General features: G+C 54.6%; 1 protein-coding gene across 4 annotated transcripts in view; it reads right to left on the bottom strand.

The window, feature by feature from the left end:
- The window catches only part of SLC5A10 (solute carrier family 5 member 10), a 106,337-nt gene that overhangs the window by 12,761 nt on the left and 79,173 nt on the right, over positions 1-14,403 (bottom strand). For all 4 annotated transcript variants that reach the window (XM_075899779.1, XM_075899778.1, XM_075899782.1 and 1 more), the window contains 2 exons: positions 11,971-12,078; positions 9,965-10,115 (listed from right to left, as the gene is read on the bottom strand). In XM_075899779.1, coding sequence (XP_075755894.1) covers positions 9,965-10,115; positions 11,971-12,078 — 259 coding nt within the window. The remainder of the gene's footprint in view (positions 1-9,964; positions 10,116-11,970; positions 12,079-14,403) is intronic.

The following is a 14,403-nucleotide window of genomic DNA, read 5'->3' as shown; positions in this document are numbered from 1 at the left end:
CTGGCTATGGAATCAGGTGGCTGGTCCCTGCCCCGTCTATGCCGCCACGTCTTCACTGCAGCTGTAGCCCACACTAATTAGTGTGAAGCGACCCCGGCATTCGACCTTCCTTTGCGATGCAGACACCCCCAGACTGGAGCCGGACTGAGCTGCTCCTGGCTCAACCAGTAGGGGGCACCACGGGGCGGCATGTCTTGGCCCTGTGCCCGGTAGCCCTGTGTGGGGAATCACAGCCCCATCTCCCATGGCAGCACAGGGCCATGCAGACAAATGCAGCCGGCCAGCACCGGGCCTGCCTAGGCTATGTCTCAGGGGAGGTCCACGCTGCAGCTGGTCACCTGCAGCTGACCCAGACCCCTGGGGATTGGGCTTAGAGTTGCTATTTCTCCCGGACCGGCCGCCATGGCTGCAAATGGCACCTGGTCCGTCCCCTCGGGAGAGTTGGCAGCCTACTGAGGTGCTGTTTAATTACCGTGTAGACGTTTTGGCTCCGGTGGCAGCTGGAGCTCCGGGAGCCCCCCCCCCGATTTGCAATCATTCTCGTGCCCATCTCCAGCCCAAGTGCGACCGTCTATCTACACCACAATTATTCCGCCCCTTAGCCCCAGTCCCATGCGCCTGAGTCACCTGGCATGGGCCAGATGCAGGTTTGAACTGTAGTGTTGACAGCCCCTCAGGGGTTAGCCTCATCCCAGGGTCCAAGCCGCAGGCTGCTATTACAGCCATGAGCAAACCTGCCCCCGGTAACTGCCTTCCGTCATGAGCGCCCTGAAAGATAGACGCGCCTCCGCCGCGCCGCTGCTCTCTATTCCTCTCCTGGCGCTGGCCTGAATTCCCCCCGCGTGACTGGTCCGTGCCTGTCGCCTCACTCCGCGTTTACTCATCGGTTGATCACATGCTGAAAGCCCCCCAGGTGTGTCATTCCTCATCCTCGCCCTGTTGTGCAACCGCGCCGGGAAAACCGCACCCCCGCTCTAGGAGCCTCTGTATCCGAGGGGGGCAGGGAGGGAGTTCAGAGACACGCAAGGAGGAGGAGGAGGGAGGACCAGGGGGACTGGTTTATAAAGCAAAACCGAGAGAGGGAAATCCAAGCTTGGCTAAGCGATGACTAAGACAAGGAGAGACGCAGGCGAAAGGTGTAAATAGCCAGGAAGGAAGCCATGAGCTGAGCTGTCCTGACCACAGGACAAATCAGGGCAGCCACTTTTGGGGACCCCACAGCTACCCCAACCATGCTACGGACGGGAGGAACCGGGGGATTATGGGGCCGGGTGTGGGGTGGCAGCAGGAGTTGCCGCACCCCCCCCCACCACCATGCAGGTAGCGGGAGCCGGAGCAGCCTGGCAGCCTGCTCCCTCCACACCGTCCCGCTGCGCTCGGCTTCTCAGGGGCGGCAAGAAACAGGGTGCTCTGGCTCCGGGGCACTCCCCTTCCTGCTGCAGAGAAGCGGGACACAGCGGGCCGGAAGGATGGCGTGGTGGGGCGGAGCAGGCTGCCTGGCCGCTCTGGCTCCTGCCGCCCGTGGGTTGGGGGGGGTGAACCCCTGCTGCCGCCACACCAGGCCCCTGTAATCCCTCGGGCCACGTTGCTCAGGGGAGGGGGAAAAGGGGGCAGGGCAGAGCAGGGATAGGGCCTGCAGTGGGAGGACTGTCCCAGGCCCTGCACTCCACTCAGGACAGCCTTGGCCACGAGCATGATCCATAGAGGTGGAATTAGGGGGAATGGACTGAAATTAAGGAATTTATAGCCTGACTATGAGGAAGTATCCCTGGAAGCCAGATCTAGTGGACTTCCACTAGAAGGGGGGGGGGCTCCTGGAGCTTTGCCCATCTGCCTCTCCGTTATTATTATTGGTATTATCCATGCACCGAGGAGCACTGGGTCTGGGCCAGGCCCTGGTGTGCTGGGTGTTGTACAAACACAGAACAAACAGTCCCTGCCCCATACAGCTTACAATCGACCTGTGTGATTTTGTACCCCTCACCCTGGCGCTGGAATGGTTGGGAAAGCCCCTTGTCTTGGGCCGCAATCCCCAAGCCTAGGGCACACCGCATACGACACAAACAATGGATTCAGCCTACTCGCTCATGTAAATGTACATGAGACCCACATGTATTCCTGTCATTTTACCAGCAACAGGTCCCTGAACTTCTGCCACGGCCAAGAAGGATCATAAAATAAACAATTAAACAAGAAAGAAAGAAAGAAAGAAAGAAAGAAAGAAAGAAAGAAAGAAAGAAAGAAAGAAAGAAAGAAAGAAAGAAAGAAAGAAAGAAAGAAAGAAAGAAAGAAAGAAAGAAAGAAAGAAAGAAAGAAAGAAAGAAAGAAAGAAAGAAAGAAAGACCTCACAGTGCCCCAGGAAGTGTTAGGGTACATCTACACTTGCTCCCTAGTCCGAGCTAGGGATGCAAATGTAGGCAACCGAAATTGCTAATGAGGCAGGGATTTAAATATCCCGTACTTCATTAGCATAATCTCCCCCGCGCGTTATTCCGCTCAACAGCTGATTCGAACCAGGAAGTGTGCTCCGGGATGCGGTAGTTCAAACCAAGCCCCTTGGTTCAAACTAATATTACTCCTCAAAAAACAGCTGTTGAGCGGAGTTACACATGGGCGAGATTATGCTAATGAAGTGCGGGATATTTAAATCCCCGCTTCATTAGCAATTTCGGTCGCCTACATTTGCATCCCTAGCTCGGATTAGGGGGCAAGTGTAGATGTACCCTTAGAGAGGAAAGAGAGGGTAAAGCATTTACACGCATCTGTAGGTAGACGGAAAGTAGCCATGCCTAGACCTTCCTTTACCGAGCAGATGTATCCAGACCAGTGCTGGATAGAGGTGCACCTGAATCAGCCAGCAGGGGGCACTCTTTCGCCCTGCGCTCTGCAGCGCTGGGTAGGTACTCAAAGCCGAGTCTCCCACAGCAGCTCAGGGCCATGCAGACAGAAGCAGACGACCAGCAGCCAGGCCTGCCTAGGTTACGTCTACACTGCAGCTGATCAGCTGACTCAGGTTCCTGGGGATTGTGTTTAGAGTTGCCATCTCTCCTGGACCGGCCGTCACTGCCGCAAATGGCATCAGGTCCGTCCCGTCGGAAGAGTTGGCAGCTGTTTAATTCCAATGCATGGAGATTTTGGCTCCAGTTGAAGAGCCAGGAATAAGACTCAGCAGTCCTGTTTTCCTTTCCCTGATCTAATCCACAGTGGATTAATAATTGTTTGCGGCACTTTACCATCCTCTGACGAAAAGTGTTGTGACTGCAATGTATCACCACTATTACTCACTGAGTTATGCCATGCAGATTCCCTAGGACAAGCCATGCTGAGAAGCTGGCACTATTATCGGCCCTGAATTAATCGGAACATTGCAAAATTGCTAAGCTAATCAGTTGAACCATCTAGCAGGCGGAGGCCTCATCCCTTGGCTTTCTTTTGTTGCATGGTTTTGAGTGGCAGTGCCTTAATTTGCAGGAACATTAGCTGCTTCATTTTCCAGCCTCTTTCTGTTCACCCATGGCCAGCAAGTTGACTGTCCCGAGTACAGAAATAGAAGAAAAGAAAAACAATTAGGTGAGGTTTGTTCCTGTCTCAGCAGAGCTTGTCTCCGCGGATAGATTAGCCAGGGGAAGTGTCCTTGCATTTTTACAGGTGAAAGTACATGATCATTTGCAAATGCTGGCCTGTGGCATACAGGAGCCCCCCAGGCAGCTTTCCAAATGTTGGTTTGGTGCAAAATACACTGATGCAAAGACAAGGATGAAAAAAATATGTTGCCCTCTACCGGCTTTCTTCTTTTAAATTACTATGGAGATGTCCTCGCTGTTTCAAAATAAACACCGCATCTCAGTATGGTTTGCGGCCCCTACTTTGCGTCACTATGTTAGGGTACAGCTACACTGCACGCTTATTTCAAAATAAGCTATTTTGGAATAATTATTCCAAAATAGCTTATTTTGAAATAACACATCTAGGGCTGTGTCTACACTGGCACCCTTTTCCGAAAAAGGGATGCTAATGAGACACTTTGGAATTGCAAATGCCGCGGGGGATTTAAATATCCCCCGCGGCATTTGCATGAACATGGCTGCTGCTTTTTTCCGGCTTGGGGTTTTGCCAGAGAAAACCGCCAGTCTAGACGGGATCTTGCGGAAAATAAGCCCTTTTCCGGAAGATCCCTTATTCCTACTTGAAAGTAGGATCCCGTCTAGACTGGTGCTTTTCTCCGGCAAAACCCCGAGCCAGAAAAAAGCGGCAGCCGTGTTCATGCAAATGCCGCGGGGGATATTTAAATCCCCTGCGGCATTTGCAATTCCGAAGTGTCTCATTAGCATCCCTTTTACGGAAAAGGGTGCCAGTGTAGACACAGCCCTACACTGCAGGGAAGCCTGAAAATGAATCCAAGGCAGGCTCCCCTAACGTAGATGTGCTATCTCGATTTAGAGCCCCAGGAGGCACTGAGGAAGAATCACTTAGAATGGCCTTGGTGAGGGGCTATTTTGAAATAGCAGCAGTGAAGCGTCTACACACGCCTTATTTCGAAATAGCTACTTCAGAATAGGCGTTATTCCTCATAGAATGAGATTTCGGAATAAGCCGTCTGTTAGTTGAAAATTATTTCAAAATAACGGAACGGCCATGTAGACGCTTGCATTGTTATTTCAAAATAACGTTAGCTATCTCGAAATAACGGTGCAGTGTGGACGCACCTGTAGTCCAGGAAAACCACAAAGTGAAACTGACTATAAACAGAGGGGTCCGTTTTAGTGTCAGAGCGGAGAGAAGTGCAAGAAGTAAACAAACAACTTCAAAAGCAATGTTAAAATAGTTAACCACCGGTAAGCAGGTGGTTTACCAGGATGCTAATAGTGAACCGGTTAACTGGCCCCTGCTGGTGACCTCCACGGGCAGCCAGAAGTGCTGGGCTGGGGCAGCCCTGGCTGCAGAGGGGCCAGCGGGACCGGAGGCACGATCTCATGTCTGCGGCGGGACAGAGGAGCAGGCTGGGCAGCAAGCGCAGAGTTAAAAGGGTTACATGAATAATCGTTTTAACATCCCTAAAAAATACACAGGTATTTGCTTTGATTCATCATAGGGAGCTAGTGGGGACACAGGGACAGACAGAGGGATGCAGGGTTTACCCAGAGCTATGGAGTGGAGCCTACACACGCAGCATTCGGTCTTTTTCATAACTCCCCAAATCCAGGACTCCAAGGATTACATGAGACGTCTCAGCTCGCATTTAAAACACACTAAGTTCCTATCCCTCCAGGCTGCAGAGAAAAGTTTGAAAACTTGTACCCGGATGGCTCGGAAACCAGAATGCCAATAAAGGCCTTATTGTGGATTATTTTTAAAATCTTGTGATTTTTAAATCCACGGGGTTCAGTGTTGCCTCTAAGCTGAGCACTTGGGCAGCCCTCCAGGAGCAATTCAAATGCTGCCCAGTTGATTAGCAGAGCGCACACAACTAGGCTTCTGTTTCTACTGGTGGTGCACACCTGCATATGCCTCGGTGTGCGCAACAAAATTTATTCTGCACATGGATGGAAAAATGAGAGGGAACGCTGATGGGGGGTGGGCAACACACCGCTGGAATTCCCCCATAGATCTGACTACCGTTTCTGGGGGAGGTAGACTAAGGGCAGTAGTGGGGGAACCCCTCCTGTCATTGTAGCGAGTGTCTATATCAGGGGTGGGCAATAATTTTTGAAGTAGCCCCGGGCCACCCTGGAAGGGGAGGGGTCTAAACAGGAAGGGGTGGATCCTAAATGGGAAGTGGCAGGGCTACTCCACCCCCAGACCATAATTGGTCTGGGGGTGGGGAAGTCCCTTTGCCCCCCCTTCCCACTAGGCACCCATACCCTGGAAGAGGCTTGGCACGCTCCCCCATCTCCAGGCCAATCAAGGCCTGGGGGCGGGGGAGCGCGGAAAGCCTCCTCCGCTCTCCCCCATGCCCTGCGAACAGCGCACGGCGCTTCGAAGTGCCACATGCTCCTGGTAGGGCGGGAGGAGGCTTTTCGTGCTCCCCCGCCCTCAAGGCCCTAATTGGCCTGGGGACAGGAGAGCAGCAGGGCCTTCGCGGGCTGCATTCACCCGCTTGGTGGGCCAGACTGGCCTGCGGACGCCCTTTTGCCCACCCCTGGTCTATATGTAAGCGGGGGAATGGTCCCGATATTGTGGGGAACTTTCCTGGCTTCTATACCACCCCGGTGAAATGGAACAGCAAAAGGATCTGAGTCCCCGCTCCCACTTCCTTTACCCCACGGCCTCCCTGATCCTGAGGGCTCCCCCTCCACTCTCCTGAGTAGCAGAGTCCTCAAAACCCCGACAAGGCTGGGCCCAGGTTTCCTGGGGCTTAATCCCCAACCTTGTAGTCACTAGGGGCAGGAGTTAGGGTGTCCCCACTCCGAGGTGCTCTCTTTACACTGCATGCTTTCTGGGCTCAGTGATCATTTCATAAGGTTCAAAGCAAATACAATTTATTAAACATCAACTGGTTAAAGATAAAAGAATAAGAAAAAATGAGAATGGTTAAATGAGAACACACAGCCCTGCTCTGTAGCACAGGGACATCAAAACAGCAGCCTGCGGAGTGTAAGGACAGTCCACAGTCTCTTCCTTATAGGCCCCTTAGAGGCCCTGGATGTGCTGCAGGGGGGCTGCAGGCTGGACACGCCTGCTCTGGCAGTGACCACACAGCCTCAAGCTCTAAGTGGCCAGACCCCTCTCCCAGTCTGGCCTGCTGGGCCTCTTGGCTGGTGATATCTCCCTGCCCAGAGCCTCTCCCCGCACTTCACTGGTCCCAGCTGCTCACCACACCCAGGCTGTGCTGCTTTGCCAGTCTCCAGCTCCTTGCGTTGCTTCTCTGTCCCTTTTGGCTCTCTGAGCACTGCCAGTCTGCTGCTCAACACAGGGTCTGCGCTCCTTGAGCTGTGTGTGCCTGGCTCTGTTGCTGCAAAACTGCCCCTCAGCACAGCTTGCACTCCTTGGGCTGTCTGTGCCTGGCTCTGTTGCTGCAGGACTGCACAGCTTGCTCCTCTTAGCTGTCTCTCAGCTCTCTCCTTACTCAGAGAGACCCAGAACAATCCCAGCTCACAGGGAGGACGGGGCCTGGCCTCTCACTTTCCTCACTGGCCTGTCCAACCTGTCAATCGGGCCGAGCTGGAGAGTTGGCTGCTTTCCATTGTCTCTGGGGTCTGTCAGTCTCATGGACCCTTCCCCTTTTGATACTGGGAGGTGGCGAACCAAAAACTCCCACAGAGTTTTAGTAAGGGGCTAACAGTCCCCTTACATATATGCTGAAGTGCTAGTACAAAAATTGCCTTCAGCATCTTTGCAGTCCCCTGGATCTGGAGGCTGATCTGAGCCAGCCTGGATGGACTCCCCCAGGAGAGGCGCCCTGACGCGCATCCTGAATTCTGGTGGTGGCTGGAACTCACCCTGGCTGCCCGCGGCCCCTCTCCGGACGTGGTAACAAACACCCGCGATCTGCGCTGGGAGATGGCAGCTCCTTGCCCTCAGAGATGCCAGCGTGAGGGGGCTCCTCCCGGGGCCAGTCAAACTGGCATTAGGGTGGCTTTGTGCTGCCAAGTCAAGGCTCGGGGCCTGAGTTTGGGTTCTTTCAGGGCCAGCCCACAACATTTTGGCACCTGAGGCGGGGAGCTCAAATGACGCCCCCACGTCCCCTCGCTTGGGCCAAAACTCGGAAAGGTCTCAATTCTGCCTTCTTCCTGCTCTACTCCTCTCCTGGCCCTGCTCTGCTCCCTACATATGCACCAGCAGCAGACACAATGTTCTACACTCTGGGTCCTAGTGGCGCTTCCCCACAGTCTGGCACCTGAGGCGACCGCCTCAGTTCGCCTCAGGGTAGAGCCAGCCCTGGGTTCCTTGCACTCGGGGGGCAATCCGGAGCCACTCCGCGGACGCCAGGGTGCACAGCGGGTAGTTCCGCCCTGTGCTATGGAGTCGTAGGGGCAGGTTCATCCAGTGTACCAGGATAAGGGGGTGACAGCAGGTGCACACAGCCTCCCAAGCGCTCTGTAATCAGCCCTGGGGCTGTAGCGTGGGAGCCAACGAATTGCCCCGTCGGGAGCCACACTCTACTTCCAGCCAGTGAGATGTTACCACTCCAAAAACTGCCACCCTCTGGAGCCCCCAGCCCTCCTGGCGTCGCTCGCCCTGCCGTCAGGTGTCCGCGCTGGCAGGAAAGCCAAAGGTGTTGACTTAGCACCGGCATCCCCACCTACAGGAAATGGGGCTGGGTTTACGAGGCGTCGTCTAGCACTTGACTGGCATGGAGCCCAGGGAAATTGATCAGCCTCATGGGTTAGCAATTACCATGTGTATTCAGGGAGCGTGTGGGGCAATCAAAGCACTTTGCAAGCAGCAATTAATTGTGCTCATTTGAGAGCTTGGCTTTGGCGTCATTACACCCATTTTACAGGCAGGCAAACTGAGGCACAAGTGCCGCTGGGGGATGAATCAGGAAGTGGGAACGTGCAGGGGAAAAACAGTGAGATCCACCCAACCATCTTGGCTGTAGGAACCATCCAAACCTAGGTCATTCGCCCTATTCGCAACATGAATATCAGTAGCATGCCGGCGCGCATTGCATTTCCTAGTGCCTTTCGTGGAGGCAGAGAGAGAGAGCCGGGGAGACAGATCTACCCCTCAGACCTGCCGGAGAGGGCTGGTTTCCAGGACAGGGGGGAGGCACAGAGACCGGGGAGTGGGAGAGGGGGAATCAGAGGATTTCATTTTCAGGGCCACTGCTCCATCATCATCAGAGCAAAAATTCACAACCAAAGATAGACACTTGTAAGAACTAACCCATCTGAAGCAATGACCTGGGTTCCTTTCTTATTATTGTGACCTGCATTCTGCCTGGCTCCCAGGGCCGTTCCTGCTCCCCATTGTACAAAGTAAACGGGTTAGCCAGACACCGGGTCCCCCCGAAGGAAGCCTTTCCTAGCCCTGGCTGTCAAAAATCAGGGGCTAAAGTAATTACTATTCTTGCTTATCCTGGTTTTACATCAGTGGATTCCACTGACTTCAGTGGAGTCACCCCCGATTTACACCAGAGGAGCCCCACTGTCTGAAGTGGAATCACTCCTCATTCACATGGGTTAAACCAGGGGTGGGGAATCTGTTTGGGTTGGGAGCCACTGACCCACACAAAAAACAGCCGGGGGCCACACACAAGTGAGAAGCAAAAAACCCCAACAAACCCCTCCCTGCTGCGGCTCCGACTGAGGAGGAGAAAGATGCTCCCTGCATTCCCCTCGCGCACCGGAGCCTGGGGGAGCCCGGGCTAGTAGATCTGTGCGCTCCAGCCATGCAGCAGGGCTGTGGGGGGGAAGTGGGGGGGTGGCTGGAGCACCAGACCCAGCCCCTCACTGCTGCGGGGGGAGCCCTGAGCCTCAGGGGCCGGATCCAGGCAAGCCAGGGGCTGCATCCAGCCTGGGGCGTTAGGTTCCCCACGCCTGGGTTAAACCTTCTATTGGCTGAAGTGGAGTCACTCCCGATATACGGCGGTAAAACCCCATTGACAGAAGTGCAGTCACTCCTGATTTACATCAGCGGCGTCCCGCCGGCTGACGTGGACTCTCTCCTGGTGCACACCCGTTCCAGTGAGCTCACAAGCCGGCTCACGTCCTTCCCGCCATTTGGAAAGCGCCATTTGCTCTTGCCCCACTTTGATACGTGAGTGCATAGTAAATAATCCAATATGAATCGCTCCTCCTAATCCAGAACCACGGGGCTGAGCAGCCCTGCAGGGAGCAGCGACTAAATAGGCTGTAATTGATCCTCACAATTTAAAGGGAAATGTTCATCTCACACTGTTACCCCCCTCACCCTCACCCTCACCCACACCCACACACACCCACACACACACACCCTCACCCACACCCACACCCACACACCCTCACCCACACCCACACACACCCACCCACACACACCCTACCTTCCCACCAGCAGCAGCTCCCGCTCCTTGGCATTCCGCCGGAGCTTCCTCCAGATGTCCATGGTGAAGAGGGTGCTGCTGCTGTTGAACACTGAGGTGAGGGAGGACATCAGGGCAGCCATCATGACGGCAATCATTAACCCTCGCAGTCCTGGAGGAGAACAGAAGGACTCTCGGAGTTCAGGGCTCCTCTCAAAGGCGCCGTCAGGTTGACCTGAGGGGGCCTCGGCTCAGGCTGTGCGAGTTGACATGGTGAGGGCATGACAGAAGGGAGGTGGGCGCACTGGAGAGGGTCCAGCGGAGCACGTGGCTTACGAGGAGAGGCTGAGGGATTTGGGCTTGTTCGGTCTGCAGAAGAGAAGAGTGAGGGGGGCTTCCAGAGAGGATGGAGAGAGGCTGTGCTCAGTGGGGACAGATGGCAGAATGAGGAGAGATGGTCTCAGTGGGGGAGGTCTAAGTTGGATATTAGGAAAACCTATTTCCCTAGGAGGGTGGTGAAGCCCTGGGATGGGCTCCCAAGGGAGGTTGTGGAATCTCCATCCCTAGAGTTTTTAAATCCTGGATTAACAAAGCCCTGGCTGGGATGACTGAGTTGGGGTTGGTCCTGTTTTGGGCAGGGGGTTGGACCAGGCCCGGCCCACAACATTTTGGCACCTGAGGCGGGGAGCTCAAATGACACCCCCATACCCCCTCGCTTGGGCCAAAACTTGGAAAGGTCTCAATTCTGCCTTCTTCCTGCTCTACTCCTCTCCTGGCCCTGCTCTGCTCCCTACATATGCACCAGCAGCAGACACAATGTTCTACACTCTGGGTCCTAGTGGAGCCCCCCACACAGTCTGGCACCTGAGGCGGCCGCCTCCGTTCGCCTCATGGTAGGGCCGGCCCTGGGTTGGACTTGACCCCCTGACGTCTCTTCCATCCCTGGGATTCTGTGATTCTCTGACAGTGCCTCACGCAATGGGGGTCTGATCCCTGGGCCCTCTTGCGGAGACCGTCATGGAAATAACACCATGAATGCGCTCTAAAAGCAACACACGCAGCCCCGCTGAAACGCAGCCAGCTCTGGGGGGGGAGGCGGCAGACGGGTTAGCACTCTGCACAGCAGCAAGCGGCCCGTCTCTAGCGCTTACAGAAAGGGCCATGGCAACGTTCAGGTACAGACAGGAGCTGCTTTTTTCAGATGTCAGCTGGCCTAGTGGTTAGAGCAGGTTATTCTGCGCCAGGACACCACTAGTCTCAACAGCACCATTATCCAGCTGTGTGACTAGAGGTCTACACCCGAGCTTCCTTTACACAACCAGAGAAGCAAGGGACTATTACATACTGGCTATAGACGCCTGTTCCGGCCAATGTATCCATGCTGCAGAATGTCACCCAAGAGGGGTGGACAGGCTAACCTGCCCTCCTGCAGCACAGGACCTATGGGGCCAGGTATTATAAACCAGCTACTTGGAGCACAAAATCTCCTTGTCTACTGAGACTCAGTGTAACACAGGTGCAGTTGGAGGAAGAGAAAGGAACAGGCCCAGGGAGGGGGGCAAAGGGAGGGTAGACACAGACCTAGGCTATGGGTCTAGCTGTGGGGGGTTCCCCTAATTCCCAGCCTGGCTCGCCCCAAAGCAGAAGGGACCACTGACCTCCCTGCTAGAGGGGAGCCCATCCCCCCCACCATGCGTTGCCCTCTTGGGTTGGATCAGTGCTTATCTCAAAGGCCTGTGGCTTTTGGCAGCAGCAGTGGGACCAAACAGGGCTGGGATCCTTCTCATGAAGGACACCCGGGGAGGCCGGCAGGGTGACGCATGCAGCAGCTGTAATCTGGCACAGCCGGGCTAATCCCCCCGTTGTCACACTTTCCGCTTCCCCCATCAGAGCTCCCTCATGGGAAGCCCCACAGAGGTTTTGCTGTGGGTTCCGCTGAGCATGGCTGGGGGAACTCCCTCCCCGCCCCCTCCCATGCAACACAATCAGCATGGCTCCGCTCTGCCCGCGCCACCACCCTGACTTACCACTGGGCATCAGTTCCACCACCAGCTTGGGGTAAGCGATGTTGGAGCAGCCCACCTCGGACCCACACGCTCGGAGGCACTCGTCCGGATCGACGCAGCTGACGGTATCTGGAACGACCCAGAGAGAAGCAGCTTGATCCTGCCGGGAGGACCCGGCGCCAGAGCCGTCATAGGCAAAGTGTCTTTGGGAACGGGACCGAACCAGCCCCCTCCCCCCTTCCCCACCACTTTGGTCACTACTGGCCTTGGAACCAGAGGCTTAGTGGTACAAGAGAGGCAGCATGGCCTGGTGGTTAGAGGCACTAGCCTAGCGTAAAGCCTACAGACCTGGGCTGTCAGCAGGAGGGAATGAACCTGGGACCTTAGGAACCAAAGCTACATGCCTCAATCCCAGCAGTTCCCAACCTTTTCCAGATGGGGACCCATTTTGACAATTCAGGAAAACTTGGTGGCCCAAGGCAATTCAAAATCAAGAGGAGGAGGGAGGGCAGAGCCACCTGGGGAGACACGTGGTGACCTCTATCCCATGAGCTAAAAGCCATCCAGTTCTCAGCTAAGGCTGCACAGTATATTTTACTCTCCCTAGTGGGCTTGGTGCCTCTGGGTTACACTAGCTCAGTGTCTCTTAAACTTTTTAAGACCAAGGAACACAAAACAATATTTTTTTTTTTACGAGGAACACCAAAGATTTTTTTGTTAACTAAAAAAAAAAAAGTCATCTGCCTCTTTAAGGGCGGCCATTTTGAACTCTGTTGTTCTTTGCGGCATACCTCTGACTGCCTTGCGGCGCACTGGTGTACTGCGAAACACAGTTTAAGAAACACTGCATGGGGACCTAGAAGACCTGGGGATCACTTCCTTGCTCTGTCACAGATGTGTGACCATGGACAAGTCATTTAGCCTCACTGGGCCTCAGTTTCCCCCTCTGTACATAGGAATAATAGCCCTGCCCTGCCTCAGAGTGGCACTGCGAGGATGATTCCATGTCAGACTGGGGGGTACTTAGGTACTTTGGTTATGGAGGGGGCTGGGAGCAGATAGGGATCATTGACAGAAAGAGGTAATGGCCTATTCATTAGTTTTCTAAGCCATTCTGGTCCCAGGCTGGGGGTAGGTATCACTGGCTCTCCCAACCCATGTTAGCCTCACTCCGTCAGTTCTTTCCGATCAGTATTGCTGTTGTCGTGTCGTTCCAGGCCAGACGGGACCCTCAGCGAGGCCGACCTCCTGGGTCCCCGGCATCCACACCCTGAACCCATCCCCCAGCATGAGTCCAAAAGAAAATGACAACCCCCCACTGTCCTGCATCAAGACCATCCCTGTAGGGGCACCGATCTGGCATCGTAAAAACCACTGGGACAGACTCAGCAGGCAGCACTGGCGCTCCAATTATTTCAGGGTTTCCGTGGGCCCTAAGCCCTTTTTGATTGTCAGGGCAAGCCTAGCGCCGCACTGATAAATATCAGCGCATCCAGCTACTGAATCCTTTCAATAAAGGCAGGGAGTAGCCCATCTTCATTGCTGCCTCTCCTTGGCAATTCTCAGCCACTCCCCTGAGCTCACTCACTTGGAGAGTCACGCCCATGAGCGATTGATCTGGGCTTTTGGAGATGGGTGGGGCAGAGACAGGGTCTCCGCCCTGGCAGTCCATGGCTGATTTTCCTAGGGAGCATTTAAAGAACTTTTGCCAAGAGGCTGTTTCCTGCGCCCCACGATACGCACATTCCTTGTACGGACTGGCCCCAAATATTCCCCACAGGGGCATAAGAACAGAATAATCTTCCTCGATTCCACTTGAGTCCTGTGTGGATCCCCTCCTGTGTTCCCTGTAAGCTGAGCACTTGGGCAGACACCCAGGAGAGATTCACATATGGCCCCGCTGTTTAGCAGTGCGCCCGCAGTTAGCAACATAGGTCTCTACCGGTGGTGCACATCTACACAAGTCTTGGTGCACAGAACAACATTTATTCTGCACACGGATGGAAAAAAATGAGCAGGAACATTGGTCCCCTCCAGGATGAATTTGGTCCGACGTGTTCAACGAAATACAGGGAGGTGGGAGAGTGAAGCCCCTCGCAAACCCCTTTTGCCGTAGAACAGGGGTCAGAACGGAACCGAGCAAGCCTTCCCGTTTGCAGGAGAGCAGATTCCGAGCCAGATTCTGAGCTCACTACCCAGCTGAAGCCAGCAATCCGAGGTTAGGCAGCACTGCATAATGGTTATAGCCGGGGGGGGGGGCGAGGGGCCTGCCATTAGGAAAGCTGGTGTTCTATTCTGGGCTCTGTTGTGGGCTCATGAGCAAGTTGCTGTATTGCTCGTTTCCTCATCTGTAAACAGCTGCTTTAATGAATGGCTAGAAAGGCCTCTGAGCTCCTTGAACAGATGACACTATAGAAGAGCAAAGTGACACGCTGGTATTGGTCCAGCTCTAGT

The sequence above is a fragment of the Pelodiscus sinensis genome, chromosome 16 (assembly GCF_049634645.1).
Source record: "Pelodiscus sinensis isolate JC-2024 chromosome 16, ASM4963464v1, whole genome shotgun sequence".
NCBI classification, from domain to species: Eukaryota; Metazoa; Chordata; order Testudines; family Trionychidae; genus Pelodiscus; species Pelodiscus sinensis.
This window is presented reverse-complemented; position numbering and strand designations above follow the sequence as displayed.